Genomic DNA, 12,904 nt, shown 5'->3' with positions numbered 1-12,904 from the left:
GGGAGGGGCAGGCCAGTTTAGGTTTAAGGCTACATGAAAAGCAGGCTGTAGACATTTCAGGCCAAGTGACAGAAGTTCCACCGCTCAGCCAGGGAGGACCAAGCTTACTCGGACATTTAAAAAGCGTGGAATATGAAGACATTACAGATGACGAAAATCTACCGGATGTAAGGGTGGCTACCCAATTGCAGTCTAATACACTGCCTAAAACCCCAGATGAAGGGCTAAGCCGGGTGTCTTCCGCTGATGCCCCGGTTTATGAAGACATTTCCTCTGACGATACACAATCTGACTGCGTGATTGTGGAATGCGACTCCACTACGGCCACCAACCTCTGCTGTCTGCCTCCAGAAACTCAAAGCCACACAAATGAGGGTTCTCCGGCACACTCACAAGATTTTGCGAGTGCTCTTATAAGTAAAGGCATTGTGGACAATCAAGCATTCTCCCCCAAACATGACATGACGGTGCGCTTGCTTGATTCTCCACAAAATGGTGATGGAAGTTCCCAGTGCAGCAGTGAAGTGGGGGCGAAACGTGAAGAGTACTGGATGCTGGTGCCGGTGTCCGTATTGGGCCTTGAGTTTGAGCCATCGGGTGGAAACAAAACGCAGAGTCCCGAAAGTTTGTCAACCACAAAGGTTGAGCAGGTTTCTTCCTCATCCAATTTAGATGTGTGTGACAGGCATCGGTCATTCCTAAGGGCCAAAATTGTCAAATTACCGCATAACCTTACTGATTGTACGGCTTTCGATGTATCTGAGGCTGATGGCGGTATATCTAGCCATGGGAGCCCCGTGCCAAATACAGTGGAGAAGATCACACGTTCAGTTGAGTCCAGCAGAAATCTATTCACAGAAACTAATCACAAAAACATAGAAACGTCCAGTTCTAGTGACACTGACGACAGGGCCGGCAATGTGACATCTCCATCAAGATGCAGCCGTTTCACGCCGCCCGGTTTGTCCGGGAAGAAAAGCAAAGGCACGACACTAGGCAAAGGACAAAGGTTATCGGACGAGTCCACGTGTGATCGAAACAAATTGAGGCGTGGCCGGTCGACGGCTCCAAAGAGGGTTCGCTTTGCGACGTCCGTGGCGGAAGACGGTGAGAGAAACCCCAGACAATTGCCCGTTACACCCAAGGCCATATCTAACGTTTTAAAGAGGAAACGTATGACTGCAGATCAGTCAGACCAAGGTGCAGCAGGTGAGGAGAACAAAAGCAGAAAGGAACAGAAAAGCTGCCCAGGTGGATCGGAGGGGATCGCAGATGACTGGTCTTGTCCCGAAATGCAAGACGATGAGGAGCTTCCATGGTCTACATGTGGAAGAGAAGCTGAACAGCGCTACCGTGTGGACAGAAAGAGGAAATGCACTTCAGATACTCCTGTTGTTCCGATACCCTCTGACCAAGACGATGGCTTAAAGTCTGATAAAACAGGGAAGAGGGGGTTTTCGATAAAACAAAATAGACTGGCCGGGGAAGAAAAGGGAAGGGTTGTGTCCCCAAATCGAAAAGTTCACATGGAAATTAATACATTGGAGGCAGGTGATAAGGCCACACCCAATATTCCCACATTGACCTTAAGAGAAGGTGCATCTCGTGGCCAAAACGCTACACTCCCTTCAGATGGGAGCTGCACCTCCAATGTGGGGCCAAGGAAATCCAAAGAAAGCCGAAAAGCGCCTTCAAAGGAGCGTCTGCAACCGTTCGGAGATGGCCCCTCTGCCTTAAAGAAAAAACATTCCAGAGATGGAAAGACCACAAAGAAAACCTCTCATGGAGGGACGGTCTCTGCTGGATCGGCGGTCACTGCATCTTCTGAAGCTAAATCCAAAATCTCTGCAGCTGGAAAACATTCCTCCGCCTCTACCAGCAGGACACCGTCTTCCAGAGCGTGTGGGATGGTGTTTTCGGCAGAGCCCGCCCCGCTTTCTCCTTCCACACCTGTGGCATTCCCCTCTAAAAAGCGTATCGCTCATATTGCGCAAAGGGCAGCCACACCTGTCAAAGAACGCCCATGGTGGCCCGCGGTTAGTCCAGAGACCTCTGGAGGCAAGCGGAAGGTGCTGAGTGACTGGCGGAGCAGCTTCATCCCCACCCGGATAGAGCGACGGGGGGGCGGATCTGGGGCCGGCTTGGACGAGGAGAGGACCGCCGGTCCCGGATCCGGGTCCCTCAAGGCCCCGCCCCCGGTGTTGGAGCACCACGACGCCGAGGGGGAGGCCCGTCCGCCGCCGGGCCCCAGGCAGAGGCACAACTCCCTGGACGCTGCCACGCCACTGATGAGGAAGAGCATGTGTCAGGCCAAGCAGTGGACACAGGCCATCCACCGAGAAGCCCTGCACGAGCAAAGTATGCACCCGCCGGGCCCCAAAAAAGAACACCCAAAACACCATGTATTTTGCATCTGCCTTGGAGCAGTTTATGTTTAGTGGCTGTAAAAAGCTGAGCGTGTGGTGTAACTTTGTTCTCGGCCGTGATTCCTCCAACAGGAAGCTCTGTGGGTAGAGGCTACAAATGGGCCGAGCGGGGGACGCAGAGCAGGAGAGATGGTAATTGACGACTGATTTTAATACCTAATGAGCTTATTCCCACTAATTGTGCCAGTCATATGTACGTACACATGATTCTTATGTCCTGTGCATAGAATCACATCTTTATATATTTGACTATTCTGATTTGTATTTTTATTGGACTCGTTAATCAATTTTTATTTGATATAAAAAAAAAATTCTCTATTTATTTTTTTACTTTACTTTAATGGTCTCGAGTGAAACACAAATTCCTGGTAGATGTAAATGCACACACCTGGTGGGAGTAACTCATTGTGAATGTTGTTCCTTTTGTCTGTTTCAGGGTTCGGCGGCCCGAAGTTCTCTCACTGTACTTCCAGTCCCTTTGAGTAAGAGACGTGGCCACTGATCTCCACCACCACTGTTACCCAAACGAGACGCTTCGATGTCTGAGCACTTGAATTGTTCGGCTGGTTTAAAAAAGGCTTTTTTTTTTTTTTGGTATTGTACTATTACAGCTTTAAACACATATGTACGAATAAATGTACATATACATGTGATTCAGAGGGTGACGTTTTTATATAATTCTCTCACTTTGTATTGGTCTTATCCTGTGGTTTTGAACCAGAGAAAACTGTTGAAATGTGTATATTTTAATAACTTTATTGTGGTGACTTGACTTTTGTTACATCAGTTTAATATTTTACTGACCTTGACCCCTGTACATACTGTGTTTATTCTTTTGAAGATATATATTTTTTTATATATAAATGTAATGTCTGTCTGGTTTACAGCGTACCTTAAGTCCTGATGTTGACAGAATTCAACGTTGTTATATTAAGTTTTATTTATTTTGCGATGAGGGCATTCCCTGTGAACCAAATCAATAACACTATGCTGTTGGACCATGCAAGGAAATAAAACTAGACGGTGAAAGAAATCTGCATTAATTGTACACTTCCTTCTGTGGCCAACCGGGCTTGCCGTGACTGAAATGGAAGGTTTGCCTGGACAGATTTACATTTGCCAAAATTTTGATGTTGACGATATTGGTTTGTCGCCTTGTAATTTGACAATTCAGTCTTAATAATGCGATAGTTACAATATTATTGAATTTTAGTATATTTTTGCTAAAGTATTATTTTTCTAAAATAATCATTGCTTTTAGTGTTGACCACTTATAATTTTTTTTTTTTTTTCAGTTTCCCCCCCGCAAGAGGAAGGCTTGAACTATATTTTCATTGATATCCAAAAACCTTTCCGATATATTACAACATGGTACAACCGTATCTCTCCCAGCACATTTAAGTGAACTGAGGTGTCTGGAATGTTTGGGGTGAAGAATGGCACTGGGTTCCCAAAGTCAGAGCCCATTGTATAGTGTAAGTACTAACATATGGTGCTTCCATTGTTACACAGAGAACGTCAACATCAGTGTCATATTTAGGGACCCCTGTGAGAAGAAGTGGAAGGGGCCCTTGGAGAAGAGAATGGGGAACTGTGTAGATTTGTCAGACAGGTGCGGAACTGTGACCTATGTAATGGAACCTGTAGAGGTAAATAAGACGACCTCTTGATCCATTCGGGAGGGACTGGATTTGGCACATCATCGGCAAGAAACTAGAGAACCCATCGAGCTCCGAGGCCCCTTCGCTCGGGTCAGTTCACCAGGGAGGAGCTGTGGTTGCAACGTGCCGCCGCTAGAGGGAGGCGCGGCGCTGTGTTCCTATCAAACTCCTCGCCGAGATTCTTGTGCGGCGCGTTGGCGTCATTGAGGGGTTTTGATTCCAAAACAAAACCTCAAGGCTTCATCCCTGGAAAAAGAAATAACCTACACACACACTAATTCAAATGAATGCAATCTAAAAACCTCATTTACCGTGTCAACGACATTTTGTATGTATTTATCGGACGTTCAAATGAACACACAAAATGCACTTAAACACACTTATGAAGACACACACAATGCACTACTGCACATTAAAACAACACACTCATTTACACACACGCATGCACTGCGATGTGTTTAAACACATGAAGACACACAAACACACAAAATGCACTTAAACACACTTATGAAGACACACACAATGCACTACTGCACTACTACACATTAAAACAACACACTCATTTACACACACACATGCACTGCGATGTGTTTAAACACATGAAGACACACAGACACTTATTTATACACACAGTGAAGACACACACACACACACACACACACACACACAATGCACTTAAACACACTTATGTGAAGACACAATGCACTACAATGCACGGCTACACAGCGAAGACACACACATAAAAACAACACACACACACACTGCACTTAAACACACTTATGAAGACACACACAATGCACTACTACACAGCGAAGACACACACATAAAAACAACACACACACACTGCAAAAAAACCACACAGACACAACTACTCAATACACACAAACACATGAACACACTCATGAAGACACAAACACTCTACACAATGTACTTAAACACACACAAAGACACACTGCACATGAACACACTGAAGATACACAACACACACACACACACACACACACTAGGACACGCACACGAACACAAATATGAAGACACAAAAACAAACACACATGAAACACACACAAAGACACACACACGAACACGGATATGAAGACACACATACAAAAACAACACACACAGATGAGAACAAAGAACACACACAAAAACACAAACACATATACACACACATACATACACAAACATAAAAACACACACACATAAAAACACAAACACATATACACATACATACACACACAGAAAAACACACACACATAAAAACACAAACACATATACACACACATAAAAACACACACACATTAAAACATAAACACACACACACAAAAAACAAACACGTACACACACATATACACACACATAAAAACACAAACACATATACACACATACACAAATATGAAAACACAAACACATATACACACACACACACACACATATAAACACAAACACATACACACACACACACACATATAAACAGAAACACACATACACACATACACACACACACATATATAAACACAAACACATACACACACACACATATATAAACACAAACACATACACACACACACACATATAAACACAAACACATACACAGACATACACACACACACATAAAAACACAAACACATATACACACACACACACACATATAAACACAAACACATACACACACACACATATATAAACACAAAACATACACGCACACACATAAAAACACAAACACATACACAGACATACACACACACATAAAAACACAAACACGTATATACACATACACATACAAACACAAACACATACACACACATATACACACACATAAAAACACACACACACACATATACACACAAAAACACACACACACACACACATACACACTCACACTAAAACACACACACACATAAAAACACACACACACACACACACACACATATATACACATAAAAACACACGCACACACACACACACATAAAAACACACACGCACACGCGCGCGCACACACACACACACACACACACACACATATATACACACATAAAAACACACACACACACACACACACACACACGTATATACACACATAAAAACACACGCACACACACACGTAAAAACACACACGCACACGCGCGCGCACACACACGCACACACACACACACACACACGCACACACACGCACACACACACACACACACACACACGCACACACACACACACACACACACGCACACACACGCACACACACGCACACACACACACACACACACACACACACACACCACAAACGCGAATGAACACGCGCACGCGCACCCCCCTCACCCGGCGCGCGCCCCCCTCCGCTCAGTTCGCTGTTTTCCGCGGGACGTGCGGAGCGTGTTCGGCTCCAAAGGGAAAACGAGGAGCGGACGCCGCCGCTGGACTCTCTACACGCGTGGCTTGTAACTTCTTTCCCACTCCTGCTTCTCCTGCTTCTCCTGCTTCTCCTGCTCCTCCTCCTCCTCCTCCTCCTCCTCCTCCGGTATCCGTCGTCGTCGTCGTCGTCGTCGTCGTCGTTGTTGTTGTGTCCGCGGCGATGCGTCGCCCGGAGCCGGAGGACTAGCAGCGGCGGCGGCGGCGGCAGGAGCAGGAGCCACAGGAGCAGCACCAGGAGCAGCAGCGCGGCGCGCCGCACACCGAGGCCGGGGATGAGTGCGAGCAGCGCGGCGTGCGGAGCGGCGCCGTGCCGCTTCGCGCACTACTTCGCGGTCTGCGGAGTGGACGCCGAGACCGGACTGGAACCGGACGAACTAGCCGGTACGTGCTGGTTCTCCCGTTATATTTCACTTTCATTGTCTTTATTTTGTGCACGTTTCCTTTGTTGTTTTTTATTTTATTTTCATTTTTGTTATTATTATTTTTCATTGTATTATTATTATTATTATTATTTGTCTTAATTCATTCTCCCATCTCCTCTAATTTGAATGTGTTGTAGAGTTATAAATATATATATTTAAAACTTTTTTTTTCAAGACCCTTTGGCAGTGTTGCTGTTGTCGTGGCTCCTGTACTTTTGCTTTGTTTTGTTTCGTTGTTGTTCCGTCGCCCACTGTCAGTCACTGGGTCAACTTAACAAAAGTAAGACTTAACTCGATAAAACCCCCTTTTTTGGGTGTTCTCAGCCTGGAAACGCGCATTTTCGCTTCTCGGTTCCAAGTTGAAAACACCGGGAAAATGTTCGTTTACCAAATGAAAGCATTTTTTTCGTGTACGTTTTGCTTGAATCGCTTCTTTTTTTTTTTTACTTTACAAGTTACTTTACTTTGGTAGTGATTCAGGGACTTGGAGATTTGTGTTATTATTGTTTTATATGTGTCCGCGTCAGGGACTGGATCGATCACAGCGCCCTGGTCCACAGCCTTGCAAATCAATGTGACGTCACAAATACCATGTTGTTTTATTGGGAATTGAAAGCAAACCTGTGTATATGTATGTGTATGTATATATATATATATATATATATATATATATATATATATATATATATATATATATATATATATATATATATATATAAAGCTAGAGTAGCACGTTGTGCTGTATTGTAGATATTTCTACACAGGTAGTCCACACACTTTTTAGGTATGTGTGGCTCTGGGCTGAAGTTCACCAAGTGTGTGTGTGTGTGTGTGTGTGTGTGTGCGTGTGTGCGTGTGACTTCATAATTGCTGTGGTCGCCAGAGGACTATGTCTAATCGGAGGTTTTATTTCTGCTCTGCTCTGGTTAATCTCTCCGTGTTTGCGCCGTATTTTGGGAGGCCGTATTACAATGAATAAATAAAATAAATGGGGGGGGGAAATATTAGAAAATATATCATGATTTTAATTATATTTTAATTATGGATATTCATTACAGTATTTCTATATAATATTAATGTAATACTATTATTTATCATTGAATTATTTTATTGAAAGGTTATTAAATCAAAAAAAACAACATGCCATGTTATCTTATGTGTTATCAACATCAAATCCCTGTCCATGTGGAGTGAGTTTGGGTTTGTATGTGTTGTACGTCGTGCTTCACAGTTGAATTATGGAATTAGTAAAGTAAATCAAATCCAGTTAAACTTTTGGAATCGAGCTTTGGAGGTGAACTACCCGGTCGGGCAGATTGGGGAACAGCCTTCCATCCTGATGATGTCATTGTTGCACGTGATGAGGTCACGCCAAGTGGGGTCCCAACATATGATGAGGGTATTATTCGGGTCAAAACCATCTGCGACGGGTGGGGGGGTTATCTAAAATTTTTAAACATCTGAAGTCGTAACAGCCATCTGTTGTACAATCAACATTTTTTTAATTTATTTTATTCCTATACTCGACATGTGACTTATTTAATTTCTCATTTTTTAAATTTCAGTTCTGAATGAATTGGCTTCACACGGCAAAGCACCGTTTACTGCTTTCAGTTGTTTTACATCACTATCATCACCGATCCGGTCAAAATGCTCCGGTCTGTTTCTGTTCCTTCCCCCTTTGTGTGACGTGATAGATCTCGCTGCTCGTAAACGACGGCGGAATCAAAGCGCGCCTCCCTGCTAATTTCACGTCCTGTGCTTTTAGTAATGGGCCGTTGGGCATTTGCGACGCGGCGGCAAACGGTGGTGAAATGAAGCCGTTCTCACCAAACGCTGAGCTGCTCCTCGGCATTATTATTTTCATGCGGAGTGTGGGCCTGATCGCTTGTCACTTTTTGTCATGGACCATCTGAACAAGAGCTTCAAACTTATAGTGCTATGGACGATGGATGGATAAACGGATGGATGGATAGATGGTCCATCACCCCTCCACCCCCACCCCTCCCCCGTCCACATTTAAAACGCACCCGTCCCTGTGACCCCAGGGTCCACGCCTCTGAGTCTTCCCTAAACCCTTTATTGAGTGATAATAAGCATTTTCTGCAGCCAGCACTGTGTGGTCGTGTCCCCAAAAGCTTCTTTATTGGTCCCCGTGCCATGTCCACGCAGCATCTATCCGCACACTGACCCACATCAGGCGGCAGCCCATGATGCCTCCACTTATTTTGGGACGTGACTCCCCCCCCCCCCCCCCGTCTCCTCCCTTTGTGTGCCCAGTGGCCCTGTTTCCCCGCCGACCCATTGTTCCAGTGGCAGGGCTCAGACTTCCTGCCCGGCCGGGCCCCGGGCCCCGGGCTCCAGAAGCCGGGGGCAGTTTTTGTAGTTGCATTTGTAGTGATGTGTAGTTTGTCTCCACAATCTGTGTCCTCCGTCATAGTTAGGAAGCATCAGGATGTACGCGGCTTCCTTATTTAAACAGATTGAGTTTAATTCAAAGCGGGACGGAAAGCTCTTGCCCTGGACACATGGGACAACTCAAAGGGATTCTCCGTTTTTGGGGCGAAGGGCGGGGTGTGGCTTTTTGCGTATCTTTCTCAGCCAGATTCTCAGACGAGAAGGTCAATATCTGTTTCATCCCTGTGCGTCGAGGACTGAGATGGTGGTGGCCTGATTGCTAACTGTGTTAGCCCAATGCAGGATGACAGATGGGTTCATCTAGCCTATCTCCCTGTGAAATTATGGCAATGACACCTTCCAGCATCTTAAAAAGCTGCGACTTTATAATGGGTAAAAAATAAAGATGTAAAACATGACCGTGGCAAACTTCAGCGTCCCGTCAACAGGAAATGCTTCCCTCCAAGATTTCAGCCTGTATGATCCAAGTCCCGGTGCTAATTATCAAGCACCCACCCAATATTGTGAGAGGCATCTCTTTCCCATAACATGCCAGTGAGCCTCGGCGTTATAAATACCACTTGGCTGCCGGACGGAGCCTCGGAAATAGTTCCTACGCTGACAGAAGAGGGCCGCACCTCGTGCCGATGCTCCACATTTCAACGCCCAAATGCATTGTGGGTCATGCGGCATTGCTGGAGCTTAAGGGTGAGCTATTTTGGAGCGTGACGTTGGTACACAAGTTGTAGCGGGTGGTATTTAGTCAGCTCAAACTGTTCCACCTGTTATCAATCACCGCCCCAAACTGAATTATTTCCACCATTTGTATTTATTTGATTTAAGAGATTCAAGAGGTTTATTTGTCACATACATATACGTATTTTTATAAAAACATGCAGTGAAATGTCTTTGCAACGCACCCGGAGATATGCACAATAGTTACTAAACCGAACATAATAGCGAACCTAATTTCTACCTAGCAACTAACTGAAACTAACTGATTCAAAAAACATAATGCTGATAGTGAATAGATCAATTAAAAAAAAGTAATAATAAAATAAGACTCAAAGGTAATACGGAGTTGGGGTACAAAATACAATTAAAGGGAATAGAGTAATGTATATGGAATAGCCTATTTGTATATACAAATATGTACAGTAAAGTGCATGTGAGTAAAGTGTGTGTGGAGATACACAGTACAGTATACAACAGTGAGATACAGTAACACAGAACAGAACATCAATACAGCGCAGTATGCAGTAACCCAGAACAGTTATACAGTAACTTGCAGTACAGTCTGCTACATACAGTACAGTAAAGCAGTGGGGCCTGTGTGAGTGTCTCAGTGCTTTTTGTGAGGACCCCTGTTGAGTTCAGCGTCGACAGTCCTTATGGCTTGTGGGAAGAAACTCTGTCTCAGTCTCTCTGTCCTCGCCGTGTGGCTGCGGAGGCGCTTGCCCGACCGCAGCAGCTGGAACAGTCCGTTGTTGGGGTGGTGAGGATCCTTCATGATCCTGCGGGCTCACTACTACACCTCCTGGTGTATACGTCCTGCAGGGACACAGTTCCAGTGAATGCACCACCCTCTGCAGGGCCCGCCTGTCCTCATCAGTGCAGTTCCCAAACCAGGCAGTGGTGTTGCCTGTCAGGATACCCTCTATTGCTACAGAGTAGAAGGACTTGAGGTCCTCACAGAGACCCTGAATTTCTTCAGCTGCCTGAGGTGGTAAAGACGCTGCCTCGCCTTTCACACCAGAGTGTCTGTGTGTGTGTAGTCCATGGTAAGTCCTCCATGATGTGGACTCCCATGATCTTGAAGCTGCTCACCCTGTCGACAGAAGTCCCATTAACCACCAACGGTGCGTGCGTTCTTAGTTGTAATCCCCTTCTAAAGTCCACAATCAGCTACTTAGTTTTGCTGACATTCAGGAGGAGGCTGTTGTCCTGGCACCAGAGTGACAGGTCAGTCACCTCCTTACGGGAGGCGTTCTCGTTGTTGGTCGTGATCAGGCCCACCACGACGGTGTCCTCAGCAAACTTGATGATGGCGTTGGAGCTGGACCTGGCTACACAGTCATGTGTGTACAGGGAGTAACAGTAGAGGGCTGAGGATTGCAGCCCTGGGGGGATCCTGTGTTCAGGGTGAAGGAGCTGGACGTGTGCCTCCCCACCCTGACCACCTGGGGCCGGGCTGAGAGGAAGTCCAGGATCCAGGCACACAGCATGTTAAGTCCTAGCTACTGCAGCTTGACATCCAGTCTGGTGAAGACTATGGTATTGAAAGCTGAACAATCTCTCATAGGCCCCTTTCCGGCCATCCAGGTGTGTGAGCGTGGTGTGCAGTAGCTGGGAGGCCGCGTCATCCTTGGATCTGTTCGGCCAGTACGTGAACTGCGGCACGTCCAAGGTACGGGGGAGGGAGGCGCTGTTGTAATCCTTAATCAGCCTTTCGAAGCACTTCATGACCACCAGACGGTAGTCATTCAGTTAGGCTGGAGAGGCGATCTTTTGGACAGGAATGATGGTGGACCTCTTGAAGCCGGACGGGACCACCAACTCGGCCAGGGAGGCTTTGAATATCCTAGTGAACACCGGGGCTAGCTGGTTAACACAGGTCTTCGCTACTTGCCCAGATATGCGATCTGGGCCCGCAGCTTTCCTGGTGTTCACACGCATCAGAGCCCCCCTGATGTCATGCTCGGACACCGAGAATGCGCGCTCATCCCCAGTGGTGTAATTCCAATTAGCTGGCGAGCTATCGGTGCTGTTGCCAGACTCAAACCACGCAAAAAAGGAATTCAGTCCATTGGCTAGGGAGCCGTCCACACTCGTGGCTGGGGAGGAGCTACTGTTGTAGTTCTTAATAGTCCGCAGCCCTTGCCACAAATGTCTGGTGTCCTGTTGCTCCATCTGTCGCTTCAAAAGCTGAAGCTTGTAGTTACTTCCATAAACTCGCTGACATGTATGGAACTTGATTGGAACATGTCCCAGTCTACGTCAGCAAGTGCATTCTGAAGCGCAGTCTCTGATTGGTCCCACCACTGCTTTACGTCCCTCGTCACTACTGGTCCACGCGCGATGCACAGCTTGTAAACATGGATCGAAGCAATGGCCCGCCTGGTCCGATTTCCGGAAAGCAGGGAGGAGGTTTGCCCTGTTAAAGTCCCAAGCCAGCACGTTGGGATGTTTGTTCTAAAGTCTGCACAACACATCATATAGGTCCAATAGTGCTGTGTCGGTGTCTGCTTGCGGTGGAATTCAAACTGCTGTGATGATGAACGTGCCGAATCCTCGGGGGCGGTAGAATGGACGGCATGAGAAGGTCAGCTGTTCCAGGTTCGGCGAGCAGGAGCGGGAGAGAGTCTTGATGTTGTTGGAGTTACACCAGCGGCTGTTTATCATAAGGCAGACCCCTCCACCCTTGGATTTCCCTGACTCCTCGGTGCGGAAAACGGAGGACTGGGCTGGGCGAATGGCTTCATCCGGCACTAGCAGGTTTAGCCATGTCTCATGTCAGGCAGAGGACGCAACAGTTTCTCGTATCCCGTTGGAATGTAATCCTCGCTCGAAGGTCATCCATCTTGTTCTCCAG

At 46.3% G+C, this 12,904-nt stretch overlaps 2 protein-coding genes across 4 annotated transcripts in view; both read left to right on the top strand.

The window, feature by feature from the left end:
- The first annotated feature begins 228 nt into the window (after nucleotides 1-228).
- Nucleotides 229-3,404, top strand: LOC307246513 (uncharacterized protein). Its single transcript, XM_080022454.1, has 3 exons — nucleotides 229-2,358; nucleotides 2,499-2,558; nucleotides 2,863-3,404. Exons 1-3 carry the CDS (start codon nucleotides 462-464, stop codon nucleotides 2,910-2,912), a joined length of 2,007 nt encoding a protein of 668 aa, XP_079878580.1. The 5' UTR covers nucleotides 229-461; the 3' UTR covers nucleotides 2,913-3,404.
- A 3,361-nt stretch (nucleotides 3,405-6,765) lies between these two features.
- dennd5b (DENN/MADD domain containing 5B) overlaps nucleotides 6,766-12,904 on the top strand; it is a gene marked incomplete at its 5' end in the record, with an annotated part of 70,987 nt that continues 64,848 nt past the window's right edge. For all 3 annotated transcript variants that reach the window (XR_013844701.1, XM_080022447.1, XM_080022446.1), the window contains one exon: nucleotides 6,766-6,874. Coding sequence is in view for 2 of the 3 variants with exons in the window: in XM_080022447.1 (XP_079878573.1) it covers nucleotides 6,766-6,874 (109 nt within the window). The remainder of the gene's footprint in view (nucleotides 6,875-12,904) is intronic.

The sequence above is a fragment of the Zeus faber genome (assembly GCF_960531495.2).
Source record: "Zeus faber genome assembly, chromosome: 21".
Classification (NCBI taxonomy): domain Eukaryota; kingdom Metazoa; phylum Chordata; class Actinopteri; order Zeiformes; family Zeidae; genus Zeus; species Zeus faber.
The sequence above is the reverse complement of the archived record's forward strand: the minus strand, read 5'-3'. Positions and strand labels throughout refer to the sequence as shown.

Bases quoted from the DNA above. Each gene is read 5' to 3' on its own strand.
- LOC307246513 (XM_080022454.1), top strand. From the start codon at position 462: ATGACGGTGCGCTTGCTTGATTCTCCACAAAATGGTGATGGAAGTTCC. The intron at 2,359-2,498 runs GTATGCACCCGC...TTCCTCCAACAG, and splicing joins AGAAGCCCTGCACGAGCAAA to GAAGCTCTGTGGGTAGAGGC. The intron at 2,559-2,862 runs GTAATTGACGAC...TGTCTGTTTCAG, and splicing joins GACGCAGAGCAGGAGAGATG to GGTTCGGCGGCCCGAAGTTC.